Here is a 14,264-nt window from a genome sequence, read left to right on the forward strand (position 1 = left end):
GACATAGTTTTGTGTTGATGAACAAAAGCTGTTGTCACTATTGATCTTTTCTTTCTTTCTTTTTCTTTTTTCGTCCTGATCAGATGAATCAGCAGCAGATGGAGGTGGACCGCCTGAACCAAGAACTGCTGGAGCAAAGAGCAGAGCTTGCCACCTTGCGCAGTACTCTGGAGAGTAAAGAGAAGGTAAGACTGTAATATGACCACAGATTTCATGGCAGAACACATCTATTTTTAGACTTTTGGGAAAACCCTTGTTGTTCTTTCAGCTGCTCCTTTCAGGGGTTGCCAGAGCTGGCCATCTGCCTCCATCTCAACCTGTTCCAAGCATCCTTCTCTGTCACACCAACCCTCTGCATGTCCTCCTTCACTACATCCACGAATCCTTTGCAGTGGTCCTTCCTCTTTTCCTCCTGCCTGGCAGCTCTAAAGTTAACAACCTTTCTCCAGTATAGCTTCTAGCCCTCCTTTGCATATATCCAAACCATCTCAGCCTTGCCTCCCTAACTTTGTCTTCATAATGGTCGACCTCAATGTACTAATTTCTCTGATATAGTAATTCTAATCCTGTCCGTCCTCTTTACCCCTAATGAAAAACGTAACATCTTTAACTTTTCTACCTCTAGCTTGTCCTCCTGACTTTTGCTATCCTGCTGTCACTAATTGTCCCTGACATTTGTCTCCACCCTGCCTGCAGTCTCTTCTTCCCTCGCTTGTGCTTGTCTGTTTATGTGAATTGTTGACCCCAGTTATAAAAAATTCATCTACCATCACTATTGCTCCTTGCAGCTTCACCTTTACTCCTGCTTGACCTCATCTGTTAACCTGTCCATCACCATTGCAAACAATAAGGGGCTCAGAGCCAATCCCTCATGTAGTCTTGCCTCCATCTTGAACCCATCTTTAACATCTACCGCACACCTAACTACTGTCTGTCGTCGCATATATCCCATCCTCACGTACTTCTCAGACTCATCCTATAGTACCTGGGATAGGCTCTAGAGTGTTGAAAGCATCTTGGTGCCTGATAACCAATGCCAAAAACACATTGGGCATTGAGTTCTCATATGAGTATGAGTTCTCAAGATGTCTTTGTGTTTCTTTAGGAGGGATCTCAGGTGAGCAGCAGTTTGACAGCTCTGCAGGCTGAGCGGGAAGTGCTGCTACGCTCTGCAAGAGAAAAAGATGCAGAGCTTACCACTCTGAGACAACAGGCACAACTGCAGCAGAGCTCCCTGGACTTGGAGAGAGACAGGACCAACCGAGAGCTGGAGGATCTGAGAGCTCAGCTACAGCAGCAGGTCTGAAACACGCATCACTAAAAGGTCCAGAGTGAAATACAACATGTCTTTCACAGGGCTAATGATATTAATATATCAATAATGTATTAGCTCAGGAATAGACTGCCAACCTATCCAGGGTTTATCCCTCCTCTTGCCCTGTGACAGCTAGGTTAGGTACCCAACCACAACACTGAATTGAATAAGTAGCAGAGGATGAATGGAAAGATTTCGTCTTCAGGCATTGCAAAAAATGTCCACACTTTGGTATTTTGATATCTGTAACGCTTTGCTTATGTGTTTTCTCTGTATTATTGTAGGGTCTTTTCAATTGCAGTTCAAAGCACTATGCAACTTTTATTGTGATTTGGTGCGATATAAATACAATAAAATTGAATTGGCTCAGTAGCTTTGTTTAAGACATGTTCAAATATCAATTCAGTTTTAACCTCTTTATGTTAAACTACATTATAAAATCATACTTACTCCTTAGAGCTATAAATATCCAGGTATCAAGCCATGTTAGTGATCTTTAAATGAACTTTCCAAACTGGTTGAGTGCTCCATTAACTTGGCATGACAGTCCTGTAACACTGTCAGACTTTAAAAGCTAAGATTAAAAGCCTCAGAACCAGATTTCTATTCCACATATTGTCTCCCTCCTATAGCCTCTGTACAACATCTGTAACACTGCGTGTAAAAGGACTGCCTGACCTTTGTCATGATATTGGTTGTTCAGCCTTGAACCACTTAGGCCCATCTTTCTTTTTACTTCCTTATCAAACACAGCTCTGTCTTGTGTTTACTTTTACTTTATTTGCCTCATTGATGATTGTGTTTTTCTTTGCTGTACTGGAAGCATTTATAATTGGCACAAAAGTGCCCCTAAACTTGTTGTATAATATAATTCTGTCTGCTTTTCTGTGTCTTCTGTGTTTCCTGTAGCTTGCCATAAATGCAGCACAGAAGTTGGAAATTGACAGGCTCAAGCGAGATTTGGAATCCACACGAGCAGAACTGACACAAGCAAACAACATCCTGCAAAGCAAAGAAATGGTCAGAACATTTAGATCAAAACTGCTGTAAACTTATTTTCTAGCATCTACAAGCCTTGAAGATTATAAGATAAGACTTATTTGTAAATGGAAAAACGTTTTTAAAATCTGTTTCTCAGAGTGGTACCCAGCTAAACAACACACTGGCAGGGCTGCAGGTGGAAAAGGAGGGGTTGCTGCGTATGATGCGGGAACAGGAGGCTGAGCTGAAAACCCTCAGACAACAAACTCATCTTCAACAGTCCTCTCTAGAGCAGGAGAGGCAGAGGAGCAGCATGGAACTGGGAGGCTTACATGCCCAGTTACAGCAACAGGTCCAGTTTTCTGTTTGTCGCTCTATTTTAAGACTTTATAACTGACTAATTATTAACTTCGTGTGTATGTGTGTGTGTGATAAATCAGGCTTCTCGTGAAAGTCAGCTAGCCCAGAAGCTGCAGGAGGAGCAGTTTTGTCTGCTACAGTGTGCAGTGGTGGAAGCTGAGGGCATCATACTGGACGCTGTGGCCAAACTGGATGACCCTATACATGTCCGCTGCATCAGCTCTCCTGGTAAAATCACTATTATTTTCCCTCCTCAAAGAAAATCCCTTTAAAAAGAGTTTTTAAAAAATATTTTAAGGACGGAAGCTTTTTATTTATTTGCATTCAGTTGCCCATGTGTTTGAAAAGTGTGCAGTACATTATATAACCAAAGAAAAGCCATAGAATAGGCATTTTAATACAAAAACAAAACAAACTGAATAAAATCAGCAAACCTCTATTCTAAGACATTAATAAATATTGACATTGGTTCATCTGTTTGAGGAAACACACGAAGAAAGTAAACACATGGCTGATGCCTTTTAAATTTCAGAGATGACTGAAGTTCTTCATATAACTCATAGCATTCAATAGCAACAGCAATCTTCAACACAGATGTGCAGATGTGCACATTATGATATGGAAAGACATGGCAAAAAAAAAAAATCCTCCACTGAAAATAAAGATTCAGTCTACACACACATTTAAGGATTCATCATGATGGAAAACTATAAGTTGTTACTTCAGCACTGCTACACAAAACTTTATACAATAAATTAACATGGTAACCAAAAATCTTTAATCCTCAGACCTTGCCATTTTGCTTTTCCATACAGTTTGTTTTTGATCAGTTCTTTGTGTTTGACAGATTATTTGGTGAACCGAGCGGAAATCACCCTGAATTCTATTGACAAAATGCAGCAGAGCCACTCGGCCTATCTGGGAAACAGTAATGGTACGTTGGGAATTGTGGGTGTGTTCAGTTCAAGTCAGGTACATCAACTGATTAGTTTGTTTAATCCTTCCCTGTTCTGTCTAGATGCCAGTGGTTTGCTAAGAGCAGTCACACAGTTTTCCCACCTTGCTGCTGACACAATTGTTAACGGATCGGCAACATCTCACTCAGCCCCTGTCGACCAGGCGAACTGTAAGAAACGTACATAGTTGTTGTAACTGTCGTAACACTTGCTAAATATTTTCTACACAGAAAGTTGAATGCTGTGTGTTGGACTCATACAGATCTGACTGACAGCTGTCGGGACTGTGCCAATCACTGCCTTCACTTCTTGAAGGATTTGAAGATTCAGGCGAGTTTACAGCGAGCAGACCCGTCTGCAATACGCTATACTGTTCAACGCATCCTCGCTGTAGGACAGGTGGGACTGAATTTATATTTAACCAATTAACAAGACAGTATTGTGTGTATGTATGAGTGTGAGAGAGAGAAATTGTCAAGTGTGTATGTGTAAAATTGAAAATGAGGGTGGGTGAGCAGTGAACCGCTCCCTCCATGACCATGTTTCCATGTTATTGAGATAATGGCAAGAAAAGTGCCAACTTTTTTGCAGGTTTCCAAAGATCCTGAACTTGACCTCTCAATACTCGCTACTGAGACTCATGTTTGCTGTAACTGTGTGACTCTTGTTTAGGATTTGCGTCCGAAAGGGCATGATGTGCTAAAAGAAGAACTAGGAAGCATGGTGGACAAAGAGATGCTCACCACATCTTCTGCCATTGAAGAGGCTGTCTTGCGAATGGATGTAAGAACAACCATCAGATAATTTATAAAATATATATAAGATGATCTTTTTGATATATCAAAAATAAGCATTCTCCACTATGACCTGTCTACGCAAAGCTACTGTTCTCTGAATTATATTTCTATCATTTATCTCACATAGACATCTGTTCTTTCTTTTTTTTTTTTCATAGGAAATACTGAGTCAGGCAAAGAAAGACAATACTGGTGTCAAACTGGAGGTCAATCAGAAGTAAGAAAAATCCTAAAGAATCATCATAAAATTATTTATTTCTGTGGTGGTTATTTTCCTCCTCTCTTACTTACAATCTGTGTGTTTGCTTCATCACAGTATCCTGGGATCCTGCTCAGACCTGATGAAGGTAAGAAAGTGGGCAATATTCAAATAATTTTGTGAACTTTAGTTAACTCTTGTTTCCTGTATTTACTGTGGTGCTCTCTCTTCTCTCCAGGCTGTTCACATGCTGGTGACTGCTGCTACTGACCTACAGAAAGACATTGTGGAAGGAGGAAGGGTAAGTTGATGTCACCCTAAAGATAAAATTGCAGGACAAGTTCAGACATTCTGTCTTTTTATTCATCAAACACGATGCAGAATGGAAAAAATGTGGGAAAAATCATGATTATCCTTTATTATTATTACCTTATTCTTCTTCACATTAACATGTAAAAGTGGCCTTTTTAGAGCTAAAAGCTCTCGAGCAAAATTGTGTGTGAGTGGGGCTTACAGACGTGTGTGTGTGTGTGTCAGTCCAGTCACTGAGTGTTCAACAGTCTGATGGCTTGGGGGAAGAAACTGTTTCGCAGTCTGGCAGTGAGGCCCTGAATGTTCTGGTAACACTTGCCAAAAGGCAGCAGAGTGTGTGTGTGTGAGGGGTCCGTGGGGTCTTCCACAATGCTGAGTGGGTGCGAATAGTGTCTGTGATGGAGGGAAGAGAGGCTCCAATTATCTTCTCCATTGTGATACCATTTGAACAACTAACAGTCTTACCTATAAATTTCAATATATCCAGTGTTTTAGCATTTTGCTAAATTTTGGCAATGAGCAAGAAGCAGAATCTGCAGTTGGTGTTTTATCGAGTGACCCATTTGTTCCATTTGTGCTGTCAGGGTGCAGCAACTGTTACTGAATTCTATGCCAAAAACTCTCGCTGGACCGAAGGACTCATCTCTGCTTCCAAAGCTGTGGGCTGGGGGGCCACACAGCTGCTGTAAGTTCAGAAATTTATCAAAACCCACTTACTGATTGATATTCTGAACAATACAATTTGTAAATAATAAATAAAACTGTAAATGGATGGTTTACTTTCATGTTTAGGGACTCAGCTGACCGGGTTGTGGGTGAAAAAGGCACATATGAGGAGCTCATCGCCTGCTCACATGAGATTGCTGCAAGCACTGCTCAGCTAGTTGCTGCTTCCAAGGTACAAACTCATGTCAAACATATTTGTGTTGGTTTGTTAGGTATCAACATACAAAGTCATGTTCAGGCTCTCGAATCTTGAAGAAATGTGGAATTAAAAAAAAAAAAAAAGTACCAGCACTCCTCTGTTAAATTAACAATACTGTGAAAACACATTTGCCCTCTGCCTGATTTCTTGTGTTTTTGCATATTTTCCCAATTACATGTTTCAGTTTATCAAACAAATGTTAATATTGGGTAAAGATAAACCAAGTAAATACAAAATCCAGTTTTAAATAATGATTTTATTTATTAAGGGGGAAAAAAACTACCAAAATCTAGCTTGAAAAAGTCATTTAAGCCTAATGTTTGTGAAGGTCATCCAGGAGGAGCATATGCTGCAGAACTTATAAGGCTGGTATCAGATGCATTCCCTAACAGCAATGTAACTCCTTGTTGCTGGTTTCTATCTACTGCTTCAAGCTCTGGAAGTTGCATTTAAGTGGGAATGTGCACAGGAAGCTTTAACACTTAATCCCTCACCTGCAACCACATCTTATGCTTGTACTCCTACCACAGAAATTAAACATTCTCAGCTATGGTGTCTATCAAACATGACCAGTCTCACTCATATTCATCTGTTGGACCAATTTATGCTATAAAGCATCTAGTCACATAAACCCAAGTTCACTGCAGCAATTGGTGGAGTCCCTGATTTTAAGCCCTATGGGAGTGTCCCCAAGAGGGTCACGGACCCCCTGTTGATCCTCTACCTAATCACATGAGCCAATGAGTGAAAATGGGTGTGGGTCGCAATCAGCCAAGGTTTTAGGTGAATTGGAGCGATCGTGGCTCAAGAGTTGGCAGTTGGTCTTTTAATCGGAAGGTTGTCGGTTCGAGCCCCGGGCCGGACAGTCTCGGTCGTTGTGTCCTTGGGCAAGACACTTCACCTACCGCCTACTGGTGATGGCCAGAGGGGCCGATGGCGCGATATGGCAGCCTCGCTTCTGTCAGTCTGCCCCAGAGCAGCTGTGGCTAGATCTGTAGCTTGCGTCCAGCAGTGTGTGAATGTGAGAGTGAATGAATAGTGGAATTGTAAAGCGCTTTGAGGGTCTCGAAAAGCGCTATATAAATGCAATCCATTATTAATCCACTGTGAAACCTAGTCCCAACCAACTATTGATTTACTGAGATGAAATGGATCAAAGGAGCTGGTTCCACAGAAGAGGGGCCTGAAAGCTGAAGGATTTACCTCCCCTTCTACTTTTAAATATCCAAGGAACCACAGGAATACCAGCAGTCTGAGAGTGAAGCTCTCAATCTGGATTTAACAGGGAGCCAATGAAGAGAAGCCAAAATGGCAGAAATATGTTTCCTCTTTCTAGTCCCTGTCACTTTTCTCTTTTCTGGGTCAACTGAAGGCTTTTCTGGGAGTTTTTAGAACAACCTGATAATAATGAATTACAGTAGTCCAACCTGGAAGTAATAAATGCATGAACTCCTTCTACATATTTGTTTAATATGCATTTTGAAGGATATATCCAGGTCAAAAATGACTCCAAGAACAATCTAGATAGACACCATGTTTCTAAGATGTTTTTATATAGCAGAGTACAGTTACTTCAGTTATATATGAATTAGCCTCTTCAATATTAGAAAAACTTCTCAGTATTTTCAACTTGAATTGTTGCATACATGTCATGTCAAAGTAGGTGAGGTAAACATGGTCGTGGATAAAATTAATTTATTGATACTGATATAATAACATATTTGTGGACTATAAGTTACTAGCTGTTACTATCAAACTTAATATAATTAATTAAGGATTTTTTCTTTTGTCTGAATTTTGGCGCCACCTGCATCACAGTTAAAGTACTGATAACCTATATTTGGTCTAAATCTGGACAAGAGTGAGGCTATCCAGTTTTGTTTTTCGTTTTTTTAACAAACAACAAAAGTGAGCTGGATCATATGATCCACTGAAGGAGAAACATGGATTATCAGAATTTAAATACAACAGAGTTCTTTTGGCATGATTGTAAACATGATGTTCACGCACAAACTCTCCAGTGTGGCTAAAACAAGAGGAGTGGGCTAAAATGCCTCCACGGAAATGTGGTTTAAACTACCAGGTGAACAAACACTTGACAACAAACAAACACTTCACTATATTTATCAAAGGGCAAAAAGAATTGGACATGTATCAGCAATAAACTGTTGTCAGTGCAAGTTAAAGCAGCTGATAGTGGCATACATATATGCCAAATGGGCTCTAAATGCCAATCGACAACAGTGTCATTAAGCACAATGTTAGAAACATAAAACATAAAGGTGATAAAAGAATGTGTGCAATGCTCTACATTCAAGGGAAAGAACATCATACGAAGCATGAAAAGAAAGGAAAAAAGTATCTGCTGATCCACAGCATTCCTTGGTGTTCCACCCTTCATTCATTCATATCTCTCTGGTTTTAGCAAATTTCTTAACAAAAGAGATCTATTAAAGGCTATTTTAAGGTACTAGGTTAAATATGCCAATGTTTAGTAACAGTTCTTTTTACACCTTCAGATGAATGTTCGGGGGTCAATAGGTCACTCTTCACTACACCTTTAACTCTGTCCAAACCATCCTCAAGTACCTTATAGCTACAGGTTTTCTCTAAAATTATTATACACACAGATGCGTTACTCAAAATTGTCATTACTGAATGTTCTTCTCAATCTTTATAGCTGAATGAACAGAAAGCTGTTTTTGCATTATGGTGAAGCTACTAAAATGTACAATTGCCTTTCTATCTGTTTTCTATAAATACAAATATGAAGTGATTTGTTTGATGTTTTGTTTTTTTTCTTTTTCTTTTCTTTTTTCAAGCAAGTACACCATGGAATGAAACAGATTCACTACTGTCCCGTGAAAATTGCACAGTTGCGCATTGATGATTGTTGCTTTGCTACATTTCTTCTTAGCCTTTTGGCTTTTATGTGACAGTGGAAGTTGCTGGTTACTTTCCAAATTTGATTTCTCAATGAAACCAAAAGACGTGGTTTTTTTATGAAGTGAAATTTCCCTTTTAAGCCTTTCAGGTTTAAAGGGAAACTTCACTTCAGTGACTGAGTCTCAAAGAGGTAGAAATAGCCATTATTACATTAAAACCTAGAACAAAGACAAAACATGCATACAGCTCTGTGACTTTATGTAACTACTTAGAACCACCTCAGCCAGCATGGTCACCCAGTTACATCCTTTGAAATGTGCCTGCTCTGTGCCCATACATGCACCACTTAGTGAAAAACTGTCCTTATGGAAAACAAACTTACTGCTACTCATTCCAGGTAAAAGCTGACCGCAACAACAAGAAGCTGAATACGCTGCAGCAGGCCTCAAGGCATGTAAATGACATGGCTGCTGTGGTCGTCACCTCCACCAAACACGGGCAGCAGCAGATCTCTGACCACGGTGAGAGGAGAAGCTCATGTTGCAAGAAAATAGCTGATGCTTCACATTTTTAGTAACCCTTTATAATAACAGCATAGTTTTGGCTAAAAATGGCAGCATACATGTAAGCAAACAATAAATCTATACAACTTGGTGAGTGTAAGTTTAACACTTACTTTAGCCCTTTTTTTGGCCTCTTATTTCTGACACTTTCTGCTGCTTAATACTTAACTGTGTTAAACAGCGGGCCAACCTGTCTACCACTGAGCATAGCATAGCTGAGCTAGCCTACAGCTTTAAGGCTTGTGAGGGTTTTTTGTTCATCTATCTCATTAGTCCGTTTGATCAGCAGCAGTTTAGCATAAAATCAACCAGACTAATCAAAATGTTTAAATGCTTAAAGTAACCATGAAATTGGCTGATTATTCTATGATGCAGCTTTGACACTCCAACTGATATTGTTGCCTTTACAGGCTTGATGGACTTCTCCGGCATGTCTCTGATCAAGCTTAAAAAAGAAGAAATGGAAGCTCAGGTCAGATAACATGTCTCTGAATGGATTGTTTAATTGTTTGTCCTTATGTGCAACTTGCTTGTTGTTCTGGATCATGTATAAGACAAGTTAAGCCACCTTTTAAAGAAACAGTATTGTGACTATGTGAAATCAATGTAGTTAAAAACATGCAATGACAGTTTTGGATCTTAGACTAGGTCATTGGGTTTTTAGACGTCTGGAAGCCATTGCCAGATCTTGTGCTCTTTGAATCTTTCAGGTTAAGGTGCTGCAGCTGGAGAGCCAGCTGGAACAGGAGCGAGTACGCTTGGGGGAACTGAGGAAGAGGCATTACGAGCTTGGTGTGTCAGGGGATGAAGGGGATGGAGTTGATAGCTTCCCACCACCGCCACCACCTGCTCTGCTTGACTCCACTGCAGTGCCCCAGTCCTTTGCACAGACACAACCTTATTCAAACACCCCAGGTTTTTCACAATCAAATCCCTTTGCACCGAATCAAACACAGTCCTCCTCTCTGCCACAGTCTTACACGCCTTCTCAGACCTACACGCCTTCTCAGACCTACACGCCTTCTCAGACCTACACGCCTTCTCAGACCTACACGCCTTCTCAGACCTACACGCCTTCTCAGACCTACACGCCTTCTCAGACCTACACGCCTTCTCAGACCTACACGCCTTCTCAGACCTACACGCCTTACCAGCCCTATATCCCACCTCAGCCTTTCACACCATCTCAGCCCTACACTCCAAACCAAAGTAACTTAAATCCTCACTCTTATTCATTGTCACAACCCTCACAACCCACATCCAGTCCTGCTCAGCCTAAACAGACCCAGGCTGCCTCACATAACAGCACAGAGCAACACACCAAACTAAGCCTAAAAAAACCAAATATCTTTACCAAATCTGGGAACTTGCTGAAGAATGCGGTGAGTGCTTCTCTTACTAAAGTTTTATAATCATCTTATCCCAAGGATATTTGGAGTAGGTGGTGTTTACATGCGTCCTGTTTTTCTTCTATTGGCAGTTCAAACGGAGTGAACATGGAACAGGAGAATCTTGAAGCTGACTGAGGAAGAATCTGACTTAAAGATTTAAGCTAATCACTCACTAGAGGAAAAAAAATATGCTTTCATATTTTGGAAACACTGACTTTTACCTCTACATGTATCACTTGTTAAGGCTCCTGAAAATGTTGTGTTAGAGGAATTTCAAATCAACATTTCTTTGTGCTCTTAATTTGGAAATTAAATGGTAATATTTGAATTATAACACTGATGGCTATATTAAAAATGAGATAATTGTCTGAAATAAAGTTGTATTGTTCAGTTTTCTTTAGGTTTTCTATTCACAATATTTTAATCATTTTGTGATTGGATCACATTAACGACAACAGCACTGGATGAGTGTCAGACATTAACCTTCAAAAATGTTTGGTGGCAAAACAGCTTCCGCCACGAAGGCTCCGTTATCCAGGCATATCCTACCAGGAGGACTATATGCTGCAGAACTTATAAGGCTGGTATCAGATGCATTCCCTAACACTGGTGAGCCAGCAATGTAACTCCTTGTTGCTGGTTTCTATCTACTGCTTCAAGCTCTGGAAGTTGCATTTAAGTGGGAATGTGCACAGGAAGCTTTAACACTTAATCCCTCACCTGCAACCACATCTTATGCTTGTACTCCTACCACAGAAATTAAACATTCTCAGCTATGGTGTCTATCAAACATGACCAGTCTCACTCATATTCATCTGTTGGACCAATTTATGCTATAAAGCAGAAAGTCACCTAAACCCCTCCTACCAAGGAAAAGAGTGGTAGCAGATGCTGAGGGCCAAGTGTCTGACGCCACTGATACTAAGGCGCACCAACAGGTGCTGCCACCTGCTTATGAACTCCCAAATGCTATGTGAATGCTGTTGTTGAGAACACTGCCAAAATCTGTTTAGATAAGAGTCAGACATATTAATTTACTCAAGGTCAACAGTAATAAAACGGCTCTTGGTTGCAGCTCCCATGGCCCTAATCTGGAAGACTATTCATTGATGTAGACAGTTGCACCATCTGGCTATGCCCAGAAATTTGCCACCTGGGTGTCGTTCTGGACTCAATACTTTCTGTCTAGATGCATATCAAATGTGTCGCCAAAGCACCGAATGAACAACTCTTGACTTTAGCCACCCTCCCTCACTCTGTAAAAGAGACCCTTATCTTGTTTTTTCTGGCCTTGGATGTTGGGGTGCTCCGGGATGTGGTTGCAGTAGGCCCACTTATTCCCACTGTGTGGCAGGGTAGTATGGGGAATTGAGGTACCTACTGAGCCAGTTGGAGCCTACTCTCCTTTCTCGCCTTCTCAAGTTTTACATCCCAGCACCCACCCTCTGTTCATACACACATCAACATGGATGGATGTGTATTTTTGTGCATTGTTGTGTTTGTGTGGCCAGTATATGTCTATATGTCTGGGGTTGCTGTGCCTCAACTTCAGTACAACATAGTCATAGAGGATGAAGGGTTGCCCCTCCTACTGCCCCTCCTCGTTGCTGCCTCCTTGGGGATGTGAGTACTTGGTGTTTCAAGGGCTTATGGCCACATGATCTGGTGTAGTTGTCGACCCACTTCCTTGGGAGTTGTGATCCAGCGTGGCTAGGCCTCTTCTGTGCAAGGAAGGGGATTCATTATTTTAGCTTCTCACCCTCATTATCACACTCACACAAGAAGATGCTAAGTTTGTGTATCTGTTTTTGTTTCTCTCGTTAAGGTGCTGTTTGTCTTTTGACTGTGCTTTATTTATTACATTTAAGATATCTGAAAGCCTGATCATCAGTAGTCCTACAGACTCATTGCTTATGATCCTCTGGCTCCTCTTGAAAAACAAAAGAAAGATGTTTGACTTCCTGAAAGTGGCATTCCTCTGTTCTTAAAGAATGTGATTTTTAACAGTCACGTGGCTTAAAACTTCCATTTTTGATTAACCTTGGACTTCCCATGATTCATCGAGCTCATCTTTACCATGCATTAATGCATGTTATTCATTTTTTATTTTTCTGTCTTCCATATGCTTCAAGCTTTATCCTTTCTTTGTTAGTCACAGTTTTTGCTATTGGGCTTAAAATTTTTTACATAAGCACACAATGGTCATTTTTCACTTCTGAGGATCTTAGCATTTAGGTTAGCCAGCTAGTGATAACCTGCTCTTATATTTCTCAAAAATCCACAGTTTGAACTCTCCCCACATTTCAACCCTCATTTCTCAACATAGTTGTCATGGTCTGTACAGGGTCTGATGTTTTTGTGTTTATTTTCTGTTCCTCTCTCACTTTGTAAAAGTCGCTTTGAGTTCTAGGTGGAAGTGGGCTCTGTGGGTTTGCCTGTGGGCGGAGTTCTGCTCAGATTGTCCTTCTCATACCTGGGGGCTGGATGGTGTAGCAGATCTCTGCCAGATTGTCTTTGCTATGTCTCTGCTTGTCATTGACTAACTTTGTTACCTTGTTGCCAGTCTGTGCCAAGCCATGCAAAACCTCTCCTGTTCTCCTCATGTTGCTCTGAGGAAATCTGAGTTCACCATCAGCTGCTTACCACCAGAATCTATCACCTATAAGGTGAAGGACTTTCCAGAAATGTCCCTACCTGCACAATGACCCTTCCTGGTCCTCAGCCACTCAAGCCCTCAAGTAACAGAGTTAATCCAGTTCTCTAACTCTTTCCGCACAACACACATCCTTCTTAGCCTCAGCTAATTTCCCCCCACAGACAGCTATTCTTCTTTTCAAACACTTACGCTGAAAAACTACAAACTACATTGCACAGCTGAGTAAAAATGTTTTATTTGTAGAAGTGGGCAGCACGTTGGTTAGCACTGCTGCCTCACAGCAAGATCTTCATATATACATCTAACTGACTTCAGTATGAGTGTCAGGTGTAAAGTAAAGCTGGGACGATTTGTCAAAAGATTTGTTGACACAAAATTTACAAATCTAAATGTTTAGATTGCTGGTTTATGAACAGTAAAATTCTCAAAGCCCTAAACTTCTCTTTCCTTCTTTGTTAACATTTAGAAATATTCCTTTATATATCATTGTTCCTATAATTGTTATTATAACCCAGTGTTACAATTCATATAATATGACATCAGTAAATATGAATGCAGTTCTGTTATTTCTGGATTCATTAAATGTTCAAAGACTCTATGTAGACTTGGATTACCCCCCTCCATAAAGCACACTTTATTCGGTTTAGTTGAAGAGTAATGCGTTGTTTTAGGCGTTAATCGTCTCTTCGTGCTGTAATATATTCACACAGCGACCTCGTCCGTCTCTTATTTCAGTCATGCGCAATACAAACTGCAACCTCACCACTATGGAAGTAGCCACTGTGATTCACGCAGGGACCAAACAGGAAGTAAAGTTAGGGAAAGGCAACCGGCGTTCGACTTCATCATATTTAAAATAAAAGCACTAATAAACGGTACAAGGTAACAGTGTATTCACAACTGGTACTCTGCACAAACCTGCT

At 40.6% G+C, this 14,264-nt stretch overlaps 1 protein-coding gene across 2 annotated transcripts in view; it reads left to right on the forward strand.

The window, feature by feature from the left end:
- hip1r (huntingtin interacting protein 1 related) overlaps positions 1 to 11,048 on the forward strand; it is a 19,557-nt gene extending 8,509 nt beyond the window's left edge. Inside the window, exons 16-33 of one of the 2 annotated variants that reach the window (XM_082542699.1) lie at positions 84 to 185; positions 1,106 to 1,300; positions 2,225 to 2,335; positions 2,454 to 2,648; positions 2,737 to 2,884; positions 3,504 to 3,590; positions 3,675 to 3,782; positions 3,875 to 4,011; positions 4,285 to 4,395; positions 4,568 to 4,626; positions 4,726 to 4,756; positions 4,847 to 4,909; positions 5,505 to 5,605; positions 5,713 to 5,818; positions 9,129 to 9,252; positions 9,705 to 9,766; positions 10,005 to 10,676; positions 10,775 to 11,048. In XM_082542699.1, coding sequence (XP_082398825.1) covers positions 84 to 185; positions 1,106 to 1,300; positions 2,225 to 2,335; positions 2,454 to 2,648; positions 2,737 to 2,884; positions 3,504 to 3,590; positions 3,675 to 3,782; positions 3,875 to 4,011; positions 4,285 to 4,395; positions 4,568 to 4,626; positions 4,726 to 4,756; positions 4,847 to 4,909; positions 5,505 to 5,605; positions 5,713 to 5,818; positions 9,129 to 9,252; positions 9,705 to 9,766; positions 10,005 to 10,676; positions 10,775 to 10,810 — 2,448 coding nt within the window. In that variant the 3' untranslated portion in view covers positions 10,811 to 11,048. Of the gene's footprint in view, positions 1 to 83; positions 186 to 1,105; positions 1,301 to 2,224; positions 2,336 to 2,453; positions 2,649 to 2,736; positions 2,885 to 3,503; positions 3,783 to 3,874; positions 4,012 to 4,284; positions 4,396 to 4,567; positions 4,627 to 4,725; positions 4,757 to 4,846; positions 4,910 to 5,504; positions 5,606 to 5,712; positions 5,819 to 9,128; positions 9,253 to 9,704; positions 9,767 to 10,004; positions 10,677 to 10,774 lie in introns of both variants that reach the window. The other variant, XM_082542698.1, reaches the window with a different exon arrangement.
- The last annotated feature ends 3,216 nt before the right edge of the window (positions 11,049 to 14,264 follow it).

Source organism: Aulonocara stuartgranti (genome assembly GCF_965226115.1).
Source record: "Aulonocara stuartgranti genome assembly, chromosome: 7".
Classification (NCBI taxonomy): domain Eukaryota; kingdom Metazoa; phylum Chordata; class Actinopteri; order Cichliformes; family Cichlidae; genus Aulonocara; species Aulonocara stuartgranti.